The 13,980-nt window shown below is 44.3% G+C and overlaps 1 protein-coding gene across 2 annotated transcripts; it reads left to right on the top strand.

Moving 5' to 3' along the window:
* The first annotated feature begins 10 nt into the window (after positions 1–10).
* FASTKD3 (FAST kinase domains 3) lies at positions 11–8,346 on the top strand. 2 transcript variants are annotated; one of them, XM_033109786.1, is made up of 6 exons: positions 11–101; positions 1,208–2,679; positions 3,299–3,384; positions 5,326–5,500; positions 6,582–6,651; positions 6,972–8,346. In XM_033109786.1, the coding sequence occupies exons 2-6, from the start codon at positions 1,242–1,244 to the stop codon at positions 7,150–7,152; spliced, it is 1,950 nt and encodes a 649-aa protein (XP_032965677.1). In that variant the 5' UTR covers positions 11–101; positions 1,208–1,241; the 3' UTR covers positions 7,153–8,346. The 2 variants fall into 2 exon arrangements, with proteins under 2 accessions (XP_032965677.1, XP_032965678.1); XM_033109787.1 differs by lacking the exon at positions 6,582–6,651 and having other exon boundaries at positions 6,972–7,102.
* The last annotated feature ends 5,634 nt before the right edge of the window (positions 8,347–13,980 follow it).

The following is a 13,980-nucleotide window of genomic DNA, read 5'->3' as shown; positions in this document are numbered from 1 at the left end:
ATGCGCCCGGCTGTTCGGCCGCGCCGCAGGGAGCGCGCGTACGGAGGCCCACGAGGCTCCTGTGGTCCAGCGCTGCTGTGAGCTCCCGTGGGCTGAGCTCGGTAGGTATCCACGCGGGCTTTGATCGCGGGTGTTTGAGGCGGGTAGGCGTGGGCCCTGGGCATCGCTGAGGCTCTGCCCTGGCCCGCCCAGCTCTTCTCAGGCCACCGCTCTCGGTGCTTGAGCGCAGGTCCCAAGGGCGCCGGGTTTGGGGGCGTCCGGCCCTGGGGTCCTTTCATTCCAAGGAGGACGCGGCTCCCCGGGCGCCCGGGCTCCTCTGTCCTGCACATTCGTTTTCCCAAATCTCAGCAGGGTGTTTAGGTCTGAACGGGCCGCCCATCTTCCCCGCTGCATCATTTCCACTTTTTTTATTCAACGTTTTTGCCCGCTACCAAGCTAGACCTTTTTCTTCCTCAGTTCTAGCCAAATCCTAGCTTGGAGCGGAAACCAAAACCTTAGGGCCCTTTAGCGCCCCAAGGTTTTGTACCCTTGCTTTACATTGACCTATAGGAATTTTGGCCACTTTACCTGTTGCCTTTTTTTGAGTACACGTGACCTTTGAACAGCGCAGGAGTTAGGGGCACCGACACCCTCCCCGCCCAGTAGAAAATATCGGGGATAACGTTTGACTCCCCCAAAACATAACTATAGTGAGCCCTCCTCATCCGGGGATTCCCAACCACTGATGGAAAACATATATTTAACCAAAAGCAGGTCCTTCTGTCGACCAACCTACAGGAAGCGTGTTTATGGTCCAGGCTGCCTCTGCCTGCCTTTGACTCCCAGTTCGGCCACTTAACTAGCTGTGTAAACTGGGTACGGTCACTTCTTTGTGCTTCAGTTTCCTCATCTGTGAAATAATAAAAGTACTTCATTGTGCTGTTGGGAGCATTAAGTTAGTACATGTAAAGCACAACATTTGCCTGGCAAATGATAGTGATTTTGATTGTTAGATGCCAGCCACTTCTAAGCTCTAGGTTGAAAGGGATTCTGCTCTTCGGGTACTTACGTTTTAGTGGCAAATGTTTATTAATCATTTCTTTTGGGCACATTCTTTTGGGCAAAATGAGTTCTTTTGGGCACTCATTCTTAGTTTTATAAGCCTGGATGTTGTCGAATGAGTCATGTTCTTAATGTATTTAATCATGTGTTTTATTCCTTAATTTAGTTATAAAATCAAGAGGCCTTGCAAATCTGATGGCATGGCTTTAATTACTTTGAGGAGGAACCTTTGTCATTTATCTGATTTTCGGATACATGGAGCTCTGGCTGCTCTGAAAAGTCAACCTGTAAATCACGTTCACAAGGCAGTCAGAGAGCGTCTGCGTCCGTGGTTCTCTTCACTGCAACCTGAGCCTTTCAGGGTCAGGTTCCATCATGCCTGCTGTAAAAAGTTCCATTCAGAAAATGGAAATGACCTTCATCCAGTTGGTGAGCCAGTGTTCTCTCAAGTACATGATTTGGACAGTTTTGAACAAAATCTTAAAAACATGGACGAAGAGATATTTTACAGCAGACTAAACAGCTTCACTTCATCAGAGGAAGTGCTAAGTTTTATAAACACACTGCAGACTTTGCCTGATACAATGGCGGCAGCAGCCTTACAACGGATTTGTGAAATGGGAAAAAAAGATGGTGAGCAAGGGCTGCCAAAGGAAATACTGGAGAATCACGTCTTTCAAGCTCTATGTGTTCCATTTGAGCAGGAACCCTCAAATCTGTCAAACACTGCTTTGGTGACTGCTTTGCAAGCCCTGACTCTGTTGGATGTGGATCCCCAAAGTGACTTGTTATTGAACCTGGTGGCAGAATGCCAGCATCGTCTCCAAAGGGGTGGCCTGGAAGTCCATGGTCTTTGTGTTCTTGGAGAAAGTCTGATTAAATTGCAAGGTCCAGGTTGTGCGACACTAGACTTGGTTATATATCAACTGCAAGGTGAAAAATTGGAAAACTTCCACCCTGAGGATATCGTGGCCCTTTATAGGATACTGCAGGCATGTACTGAAAAAGCGGACCAACACCAGACATTTCTTAATAAGATAAACAACTTTTCCCTGTCAATAGTTTCCAACCTGAGTCCTAAGTTGATAAGCCAAATTCTCACTGCCTTAGTGGCTCTTGATCAAACTCAGGCACTTCCTCTGGTTATAAAATTGGGAAAATATGTTGTGAGGCATATCCCTCGTTTCACCAACGAAGAGCTCAGGAAGGTCTTAGAGGCTTTCATATACTTTGGGCACAACGACAGGTTTCTCACAACAGCCCTGGAGCAGCATGTAGCTTCTCTCTGTCTCACCCTGGACCCCGAGGTTGTCAGCACTGTCACAGAGTACTGCAGCAGAAAACAGATTCTTTCAGAACCCATCCTGAATGCAGTGGCGGAAACTTTTGTTTGCCAATCAGAAAAACTTTCACCTAGTCAGATTGCGGAGTTGATCGAAGCATTTGGAAAACTCAATTATTTGCCACCAAATGCCTCTGATTTATTTAGAAAGCTAGAAGATACATTATTCACTCATTTTAATTCCTTTCCTCCCAAAACACTATTGAAACTTCTCCATTCGTGTTCGCTTATTGAACACCATCCTGTCAACTTTATGGCAAAACTGTACAGCCCTTATTTTCTTCAACGGCTCCTAGGTGAGTTGGTTTCAACCTTGAACTTGTGACGTTTTCAAGTCACATATGTGCCTTTTCCATTGAGCAGTGCCTTGCCTTTCTTTTTCCTTCCCTAAATCTAAAGGAGACATCTGCAGTTGCAGATGCTTGTGTAAATGCAGAGCTGAAGAATGCTAGGACACTGCGTCCGGAGAGAAAACAGTTTCGGGTGAACAACTCTGCTGCCCTAGCTGAGACACCGAGGATTCCTGTGGGACGGTGGTGGTGGCAGTGCCACCAGTCCCAGTGACGTTAGAATTTCTGTGAGACAGCCACTGTAGAACTCCTAGTGTATATTCTGAGAGGGTGGTGTTCATCTTAATTCAAGGCCACCAAATATGTCAAAAATCTGGATCTCCATAGTTAAGGAAATCCCCACCAACTCAGCCAGCATACTTTTCCCCCTTTATATAGTCTCTAATTAGGAGCGGAGTTCTTGCAAGTCAGAATGAGATTGCACTGGTGGCAAGCAAGAAAGCATAATTAACTGTAACGTTCTTAGTGTCATTTAAAAGTTCCTTATACATGCTTCCTATTCTTTTCTCTCATTATAGATATCAAAATTCAAACTTAACTGTGACTGGGATGCTTTTTATTTTAGGTGAAGAATCACATTTGGACAGACTGAGCCTAGCACAACTGACCCAACTTTTCTTAACCTCCATCCTCGAATGTCCTTTCTATAAGGTAAAAGCACAAACTGTGTCGCTTTATTTCCCTGTGGGGGGAGTTTTCATCTGCCCCCACCCCCAACACCTTTTCAGTTCTTTCTCTTTTGCTCTGTCTCAGTAACCTCACTAGAAAGCAGAACTTTCATTCACTTGCAGTGGCCACCGGATAGCCCTTTCTTTGATAAATGAACCCCACTTCTGATTCCTTGTCCTTGAGGACCTGCTTCCTACTGTGTAGGACTTGGGAGTTTTTATCACGTGCCGAGGGCATATGAGTCAGTCCTCGGAGATCATGCTGAGGGCTGTAGCCTTCCGGTTCCTGTCGGGTACGGTGACTGGACTGAACGCATCGTAAATCACATCGCCTACACTTCTAGGCCAAGCCAGCAAATGCCCTCTGGTCTGATAAGTTTAGTGGACATGGAGTTTGCATCCATCAAGTTCTCTAAAGACTGAGTCTCATAATGTTACCCACACCTGGTTTCGGGTCAGAGGCGGTATCTCCAGGAGTGCCCTCCCCTCCTGGTCCTCCATACTTGATTGAACCACGTTTAAAAGTAGCTCATCCAGTTTGTCTCTTCATGGAGAGGGACAAAGTACAATTTGATTTTATGCCCAGTACATCATGGACATTCCTCAAGGCAACACGTAAAGCTCCAACGCATTCTTTTTAAGAATGGCGTGGTAGTTCCTGGTATTTATCACTGCTGATGACCTTCAGGTTTTCCCGACGTTTGTCTCTATCAACAGCTCTGTAATAAACATCCTTGTGTATCCTTTCATACTGGAGCCTTTGGGGTTTTTTCTTAACCTAGAGGCTAGATTCCTGAAAATGGGATTACTGGATTTTTGACAAATACCAAGAGATTTTTTTTGTCCTAAGACTTGTGGATGTCACATTTCCCCAGCAATGAATGAAGGTGGCCCTGTCCCTCCCACTTCATTGCACTATGAGTCATATAAGTTTTATCATTTGACTCAATGAAAAAGTACCATGTCACATGCTTCAACTGTATTTTAATGAGCAATAATTAAGTTAAGCACATTTTCAAATTCTTATTGGTCACTTGCATCTGCTGTGAGTTGCCTTTCTACCCCCTAACTCATTTCTATTGCATTGTTTGGCTTTTTTTTTTTTTTTACCCCTATAACTCATTGTAAAACAGAGGTATTAACTATTATGTATGTTGCACACATTTCTTTCTAGCTTGTAGTTTTTATTTTTGGTTTAATATTTATTGTGCCTTTTTGCTGTACAGAAATTTTTAAGTTTTCTGTAGTCAGATCTATCCAACTGTTACGGCTTTTGGGTTTCCTAGCTCGCATAAGAATATTTTATCACTCTTAAGGTAATATAAATATTTTACTAAATTTTAAAAAATATTATTTTTCTTACTATAATTAGATCTTTAATCTACCTGTAATTGATTATAGTCTGTGATGGGACAACTTTAAGTTAGTTCTTTTCCACATGGATAGCCAATTGCTACCACCATTTATTCCATAAGTATTCTTTTCTTACTGAATTGAAATGTCACCGTTATCACATTTCCTACTATTGAAATTTTAGTTGAGTGTCCTTAAGGTCCTTAAAGCAATTCTTAGATCCAAAGTTATTTCTTGAACTGTCATAACATTGCTTTCCTTCTTTCTTTTGCTTTTCCTTCCTTTCTCCCTTCCTTCCTACCCTCCTTCCCTTTTCTTTCTCTCTTTCTCTGTCTTACGGTGATCATTGACTACTTCTAAGACACAGTTAAAACATATTTTGAACTATTGCACTTGAAGTATGAGAATATTTTGCATTGTCATTTTGAGAAAGGTATTTGTCTTAAGTCCTGGAAATGTATTATGCCTATAAAGTAATTTTGATCGACTTTTACACTCAGGTAGCCTTCGTTTTATTTTCTGGCTTTGTTATCTTATTTTTATTTCTCATGTTTGCACATACGAATTTTAGGGTCCAAAACTTCTTCCTAAATATCAAGTGAAGTCATTTCTTACTCCGTGCTGTTCCCTGGAGACGCCTGTGGATTTCCAGCTTTATAAGTCTGTGATGAGTGGACTGATTGACTTTTTAGGAGGAAGACAGTATTTTGCTTCCAAAGTGTTAACGCCGTATTGCTACACAATAGGTAAGCAGAAGGGAGTTCTGTTGTTGACTAAACCTCAGCGTGTGTGCATTGTCATATGGAGTACGTGGGACTGAAGGTCTGGAAATAGCAAGTGGACGTGGCCCTCCGGTGATCAGCCGGGCTGCAGAGTCCAGGTGGTCTGGGGCCCGCACGACAGCCACATCGGAGCAGAATGCCTCTGCGCAGGTTTAAACCTTTCGTGCTGCATCTTATCTGTAGGATTAGCTGGGAAATGGAAGAAGGGTGACCTCTAAGATGCGTTTAGGACTGCAGTGCGGGCTGCTGCCTGGAACCCAGTAAGTGCTCAGGCACTGTTGGCTGCTGTTACGCCCAGTGGTGTCCCAGAGAGTTTACATTCCAGTTAATTACAAGTTTTGAAAACTTCAAACTTCGGCTCCTGGTGCCCTAGCCACACTTCAGGTGCCCAGTAGCCCTGGTAGCTTGTGACTGCCATATTGGATGGCTTGGGTATAAACATTTCTGTCACCATAGTTCTTTTGGACAGTGCTGGCTAGCGTCCCAGACCTTTATAATTTTTAGACATTGATGAGTAAAAGAAAATCAGCTTGAAGAGTACAGAGTTTTATGGGCGGTCACATCTCACCCCCCTCCTTTATGGGCTCCATGACAAAAGGCACAGCAGAACACCAGAGGGAAGGAAGGGGAATCCGCCTGCGCTTGGGGACCCCCCGTGTCGGGGTGCTGTTCTACCCAGGAGGCCCTGGGAGCTCCTTTGACGAAAGGCTCAAGGTGCACCAGTGTCTAACTCGGCTTAACTTAAAGGATTTTCTTCACTGTCTGGATTGAAGGGTTCAGTTGTGTGCGTGGTTCTTTTTATACCCCACGTAACGTGCGAACCCACGCTCGTTTTTGTGTAGTTGGTTGAGCCTTCTTGGTTTAAGGCTACCTTGGTTGAGCACAGACCAGTTGAAATTCTCACCATTGTCTCGTGTGGTCAGTACTTTGCAGCCGTGCACCAGCTGGTAAGTGCAGCGTGGAGGAAGCAAAGCAGAATGAGGAGGACAGGAAGGTAGTGTTTGTGAGATGATCACACGAAGGATTTTTCCTCTTTTCTCACCAGATGTTGAAATTAAATTAGATGAAGAAGGATTTGTATTACCATTTACAGTTAATGAAGATGTACATAAAAGGTAAAGAAAACTTGTGGTTTATGTTATAAGTCTTGTTGAGGTTAATAAACGATTGTTTTCTTAGGAAAGTGAAAAAAAATAGACATGATTCTGGAAATTAAAACACTACTTTGCAGTTTTGGAAATTCCTTGTAACATTTTATGAACCTCAGTATTAATAAAATTGAGTGCTTTTTCAACCATTAAAGGATACACAGTCATAATTCATTTGAAAATAGTATTGGCAAATAGGAAAAAAGCAAATCCCAAATAAACTCTGGCAACTAAAAATATGTAAGTATTTTGGGTTGTTTTAAAATTTTTTCTCTCCGACTTTTCAGGGTAGCCCTGTGTATTGATGGTCCGAAAAGATTTTGTTTGAATAGTAAACACTTACTGGGAAAGGAAGCCATCAAGCAAAGGCAGCTACGCGTACTGGGTTATGAGGTTGTTCAGGTACGGTGTCATCCTCTTTTTTCCCCCCCAAACAACAGTTCAGATTTCCTTTTTCCAGGGCACTAAGTGGTTGGCCAGCCCAAAGGACCAAGAATTTAAATGCCAACTTTGTTAATTAGGCCTAAACCCCTTGATTCATACTTTGAAACACAGAACTTTCAAACCTTCGGTTTTCCAAAAGTGGGGAATCCCTATGTTCCCCGTAAGCTCTGCTTACCAGTGTTTGGATTACTGAATTATTGGAATGTCTGCTGTGTGTTAATTTCCCCGATTTAACAAATAAAAAAGGACAAGATAGCCTATTAAAACCAGGATCTTCATCAAACACATGTTTAATACCTTATCTGACTTTACATCGGAAATCACGTAAGATCTTCTATGAGGAGCCCAGGGGGTGCCCATGGAGCTTCCCCAGTTCCCAGGCCGTCTGCCCTCTGCTTTCCTGTCTGGGTACTTTTCCATTCCATTGGCACAGCCCCAGATTAATTTTCCAGAACCAATCGTGCCAGCGTGGGCTCAGCCTTCACTGCACTGCTTACAGGACCAAGTCAAAGCTCCTTTGCATCTCTCCATCCCAGGCCCTTGCTCTGAGCCCAGTGGCCACTTTCCGCCCTCGCCCCCTCCGTCCCCTGCATTCCCTCGCCTTTCTCCTGTGCCCAGCTGCTTCCACCACCATGCTGGTCTCCAGCACCCCGAGTAGCTCACCTCTGCTCATTCACCAGCTCCCCACTCAAGGTCACCTTTTACTCCAATCTGACAATACCAGAGCACCGATTTTCTTTGCACGCTCTGCTTTGCATGTACTGAGCCCCTGCTATGTGCCAGGCGCTGCTGTAGGCACTGGGCCCACGGGATGAGAAAGCTGGCATGATCCTTGCCCTCCAGGAGCTTACCTTCTGCCATGGCAGAGGGCGTGAGAGATAAGTAACCAAAAGCCCAAGGGAAATTCAGACTATGGGCTATGAAGAAGTATGACGAATTTTATTTTCCTCCCTTTACAGCTCCCTTATTACGAGATTGAGATGCTAAAATCAAGACTTGAATTGGTAGAATATTTACAAAGAAAACTATTTTCTCAAAACACTGGCATTTGTTGGTAACAAGAAGGAATACTGGCCTCAGGACTCATAATGAAAGAAATTGTGTTTTCATGGACTCAGTATAGGAAAAAGAATGTATTTTGTGAATCAGCTATTTGTTAATGGACTGGTGGTCTGGAAAGGGGCTGGAGTTTACCTTATACCATGCATATAATTATCGGTGGAAAATTTGAAATTAATCTTAATTTTTATTTAATACTAATATCATAAATACTTTTATACAATAAACAATTGATCAAATTAATGAGTGAATGTTGTTATTTTAAAATCTTTCGTCTTGTAAGAATTATCTAACTGGAAATATGTTCTTGTTTCCTCTTCTAACAAATGTAAGGAAGAAATTTTACCTCCCATGACCTTCTTTTATATTTTCTTACGCGAAGTGATATGTGGTGAGGAGGAGGAGCAATGAAAACAGACTAGTCCTTTAGATATAAACATATGTAGGATTATGCAAAAATAACCCTTTAGTTAATAACAAAATACAGTAGTATGGGAGCTTTTACCTTCTTTGTTTAAGTAAAAGGTATAAAGATATAACAAAACTTAGGTAGGGTTTTTGGGGCTAGCTTGGTGGGAGAAGCTTCTAAGCTTTAAATCAAGAGTGGACTGTGTTGTCTTTAGTTCACTGTAGACGTGTCCGTTTCCTGTCATGGTCAGGTACAGATTTCCGGGAGCCAGGACAAGGAGGCAGCCTTCATGAGGGCGCTGGAGTGGGACACAGGTTCTCCCACCAGCCAGTTCTGTGACCTTGGGCAAGGAGACAGGCCATGCTGTCGTCACTGCTGAGCCCGTGCCCAGCACTTGAGCCTAACGCTGTGTGAGTCGTGGCCTTCCGACTGAGGGGTGGTTCCCCTTCTACAGACAGTGGACCAGCCCAAAGAGGAGGGGTGTCCTAGCCAGCATGTCACGCCTCCTGAGTGGTGAGTGAGACTGAAAGCTTGTCCCAAGCAGGAGACTTGAGTGGCTAAGAATCCAGCCTGGTCTGAGTACCAGCTTGGCCATTTGCAGAGTGACCATGGGCCTATTTCTTCACGGATAATAAATGATTAACTAGGTTGTGAATAGTTTCCTAGGATGCCACAACAAGGTACCACATAATGGAGAGCTTAAAACAACAAATGTATTTTCTCACAGTTCTGGGGGCTAGAAGTCCAAAATGAGGGTGTCTGCAGGGCCGTGCTCCCTCTGAAGCCTCTACAGAAGGACCCTTCCTGCCCCTGGCAGCATCTGGTGGCCCCAGGCATCCTTGGTCTGCATCCCTGCCTCTCACGTCGCCGGCTTCCATTGTGTGTGTGTGTGTTCACACCAGCCACGGGATTAGGTCTCACCCTAATGACCTCATCTTGATTAAATCTGCAAAGACCCCATGTCCAAATAAGGTCACATTCACAGGTACTGGGGGTTAAGACTTAAACGTAGTTTTTGAGGGGGACACAATTCAACCCGTAACAGGTTGAAAAGAGGATTATAATTAATAAAGCACGTAGAAAACTGCCAGCAGAGTAAGCACACAATCTATGCAGCTACTATTGGTCTGAATTTCTACCCCATCAAGCAACATACGAGGTGTGATCAGACAATACGGTGAATATTTAAATAAATTTATTATAGTAAAAGACACATTGCCACTAATTCCTCTTAAAATACTTCCCCTCACTTCGAACACGCTTATCCGATCATTCTTGCCACTTTCTGAAGCGGCACTCTTGAGTTGGGCTGTCATGGCTGCCTTGATGTTGTAAATCATTTTCACTTTGGAAAAGAGAAGTCACGGTGCCAGATTCAGTGAATAAGGTGGATGAGGACACACCATAATGTTTTTGACAGAAATTGCCATATACCAAAAGTGAGGTGTGACACAGAGCATTATCATGATGGAGGATGATTTACGGCACACTTTGAAACACACCTTCTCTCAGCCGTAGCTCACACCCGACTGACTGCACCAAACAAGTTGAAACTTGTCACACACTGTTACTAAGGTTCGATGCTCCACTTCCTGTATTGAAGATCCCTGCCTATCTGTTGGCTGGCACTCGGCAGCAGCATTCACCGTATGTTTTGATCACAATGGAAAGGCTCTGTGTCACACATCGCTTCTGGTATATGCCAATTTCTGGTAAATAAAAACATTACGGTGTGTCCTCATCCTCCTTATTCACCGGATCTGGCACCATGTGACTTCTGGCTCTTTCCCAAAGTCAAAATGACCGTGAAATGTAACCATCTTCAATCGATTCAGGACTTCGAGGCAGTCATGACAGAGCAACTAGAGACACTCACAAAAGAGGACTTCCAGGACTCCTTCAGAAAGTGGCAAGAACAATGGGATAAGTGTGCTCGAAGGCAAGGGAAGTATTCTGGGGGAGGGGGGGTTACTGGCAATGTGTTTTTTACTGTAATAATTTATTTTAACATCATATGTTTTTATCACACCTTGTACTTCACTTGACCTTTTTGGGTCTGCTGACCTTTAAAACAGGAAGTGGGAACTACGTAGATGAGCTCTGAGATCCTTCTTTCAATCTTATGCCTGTAGTCATAGAGAAGGAAGAGACATGGAAGCAATGGAGATGGAATGGGAGAGAGGTGCCGGATTCTGATGTGTCCCTGTGCCCGGCTGACTTTGCCATTCCCTCCCCAGCCTCTAGGCCAACCTCGTCGCATCATTGGCCTCCCCGTGACTCAGCTCATCCTTGGGTAGGAAACAAGCCTGAGATGTGAAGTAAACAGCTTATAGTTTGAAGGGAGACAGACTTAACTAAATAGCCACACAGGGATAATGGCAGTTGGTTATAAAGGCTAAGCAGGAAAAGCACAGCCTAACATGTTCTTCCTCCACCTTTTCAATTTACCTGACTCTCATCCATCAGGACCTTGTTTGCTGGTTGCTTTAATCGGAATCAGGTACGGCTCCCTCTGCCCGTCTTGCTCCCTCCTCTATGAGCCTTTGTCCCGTTTGGCTCTCCCCGACCCGCTTCCTGCATTCACCAAACATTCATTAAAGAGCTCCGACAAGGCTGGGCACCCACTAAGTGCTGCAGCTCCAGAGGGAAGCAGACGAGCCCCTGCCCAGAGGGGCTAGGAGTCGGGTGAGATAATGAACAGATGACGACGGCAAAGGGCTGCGTTCCTGAAGCACAAGCGAGACGTGCGGACTGAGGAAGGCTTCTGGTCGACATTTGTGAGCTGCATTTTAGAAGAAGGGAAGGAGGGTCTGTGTGGTGGGCGAGTTTTCAGGCATCGCATGGCCAGAGCCCCCAGTACAAAGCAAAAGGGGTCGTCACTGGGAAGGAGGCTAGGCCTAACTCCGGCACTGTTTAAAGCAAATTTGTATATTACCAATTTGTAATGTACAAATGTGTATATTACACAAATAATTTAGGCTAATAAGCAGATATAAGGTTGCTGGTTTCACCAACTAGAGTGAGTCTGACAAACTGTCAGAGTATAAAGCCTAGTCCTTACAAACTGAATTCTCAGGTCACTGAATTTGAATGTCTATCTATACAAGCACAAGTGGAGCCATAACTTAATAATGTTTTCGAAGGAGGTTTAATATTGCTGTAGTTTTTCAAAAGTGAAAGCAAAGAAAGGAAAAAAAGGAAACCGGAGAAAGAAAAATTGGTGGGAAAAAAATTCTTTTAACTTGCAAGCACAACCCCTGCAGCACAGTGATATTCTTCATGCCTGCCACTAGGGGGCAGCAAAGGTTAGGACATTTGGGGGCTTCAGCCCTTGAAAAGTGATGATCGCTGGGAAGTAGTGGTGGTGGTGGTGCTGGTGCTGATGGTGCTGGTGGTGGTGTTGGTGGTGTGTGTCTGGCAGGGAGCAGAGCTGTGGAAGGATCAGTGACACCTCTGCCTGAACAAAACAGCACTTTGCCTGAACCGGGCCTGGACATGGGAGGGTCGATGGTGTGCTGGGATGGAGAGATGCCTGCTGAGTGGGAGTTCCTTGAACACCAGGGTCCCACCTTCTGAATCTTTGTATGCCTGGATGCATATGGAGACTTGGGAAACATCTGTTAGATGGCAGAAAGAACAGGAAGGAGCAGAATTCGGCATATTTGATAGACTTCTGGAAACACAAGGAAAGAGTTCCCTCTGAAAAGCTATACTCACTGGAAGACTTTACAAACAGAGGGAGGGATGCTGGCTCCCTGGTGGTGAAGGAGGTGAATTAGCCTCCAATGGCTGCGATTTCCCCAAGTTGGAAACATCGCAGACCCAGCTGGACTCTAAAGGCTTGGAGGAAAGTGAAATGAGGTACACCCTGCAAACTACCGGCCAGCGCCTGGGAAACAGTAAATGCTCAGGGAGCCCGGGGACTATTGTCACCGGTGCACGTTTTGTGTGGCAGTTGCCATGGAACGTCATGACAACGCGTGGTGAGGCTGCCTGTCAGGAGTGGTCTGCAAGGACGAACAGGACTGACTCCCGCTCCTTACGATGCCTGGGGGTGCCATGGGGCCGCTGGCACCTGCTTTTATTAATTAGCACGAGGACATCGTGCTGGGAAACCTGTTCTAGAAATCCTATCAGTGGAGGGAGGTCTGCCTATAGGATCTGTGCCTCAAGGGCCACTGTCACACAGAGAAGTTGCCTCAATTTTAACCCGATGCAGAGCTGCAGCTGAGGGGGTTTGGATGCACCATCCTGCACTTATCTTACTTTTGAGGATTCTTAGGTCGGCTTCTCAGGCCAGGATGAATATTCACCCTATTACGCACACACTTGCTCTGCTGGGAGCCTGTCCAACCCAGTTCACTCACTTCTACCCCAGTCCACCAGGTCTCCATCTTGGCTTGGCGGGCTGTCTCTCAGTTCCTTTGCTGTGCTATATCCCTTGCCACAGCAGTCAATAAGCCGAATTTTTAGTTGGTATCCTTCACCTGTTGCGTTCATCATGAGAAATTTTGCCTTAATATACTTGTAATACCATGTCAGAAAAACAACCAACCATCTCCTACCCCCTCCCACATTCCCTGGCTTACAGGGCATGCTGTTGATGGCTAGAACTGATATTTTGGGTTCTGTAGGAAACAATATGTCCTAATAGCTCTACTGTAACTTTGATTATGGAAAACTCTGAACATATAAAAGAGAAACAGTATAATGAATCCACGTGAGTCTTTTTATTTGGCATGAAAAGTTACCAACATTTTCCAATCATGTTCCATCTATTCTTTTCCTTTTATTCCCATTTTTTAATTGGAATGTTTGTAGAAAAATCCAAGCTATCATATGATTTTATCGTAAACACTTCAGTATGCATCCATAACTAATACATTTTTTTCTTTTTAAACTATTCTGCCAATATTACAACTAACAAAATAATTATTCCCTATGATCATTTAATACTTAGCCTATGTTCTACGTTTCCAATGTCTCAAAAATAATTTTTTAACTGTTGGTTTGAGTTGGAACCCAAATAAATACACATATTATTTTTAGATGTTCTACCACATAAATCTTGAGTCTCTTCTGTCTACAAATGCACCCCTCCCCACGTAGCTTCCTATCTTTTACTTACTGGAGAAATTAGATCAGTTACCCTGTAAAATGTCCCACATTATTGATTTGGTGTTATCTAACTTGTTCCTCTACCTGCTGTATTTCTTGTTAATCTAAAGGGTAGGTCCAGATGCTTGCTCAGATTCAGCTGAAATGTTTTTAGCAAGGATGCTCAGAGGTGGTGCTGTGTAGTGTCTCACTGCCCCCTTAGTGACATTCATTGACTCATCAGTGGGTTCTGGATTACCAACCTGATCCAGCCACTAGATAGTCCC

This window comes from Rhinolophus ferrumequinum, chromosome 7 (genome assembly GCF_004115265.2).
Source record: "Rhinolophus ferrumequinum isolate MPI-CBG mRhiFer1 chromosome 7, mRhiFer1_v1.p, whole genome shotgun sequence".
Classification (NCBI taxonomy): Eukaryota; Metazoa; Chordata; class Mammalia; order Chiroptera; family Rhinolophidae; genus Rhinolophus; species Rhinolophus ferrumequinum.
The sequence above is the reverse complement of the archived record's forward strand: the minus strand, read 5'-3'. Positions and strand labels throughout refer to the sequence as shown.

Excerpts from the sequence above, each read along its gene's own strand:
- FASTKD3 (XM_033109786.1), top strand. The coding sequence starts at position 1,242 with ATGGCTTTAATTACTTTGAGGAGGAACCTTTGTCATTTATCTGATTTT. Across the intron at positions 5,501-6,581 it reads GCCGTATTGCTACACAATAG|ATGTTGAAATTAAATTAGAT; the intron begins GTAAGCAGAAGG and ends TTTTCTCACCAG. Across the intron at positions 6,652-6,971 it reads AATGAAGATGTACATAAAAG|GGTAGCCCTGTGTATTGATG; the intron begins GTAAAGAAAACT and ends CCGACTTTTCAG.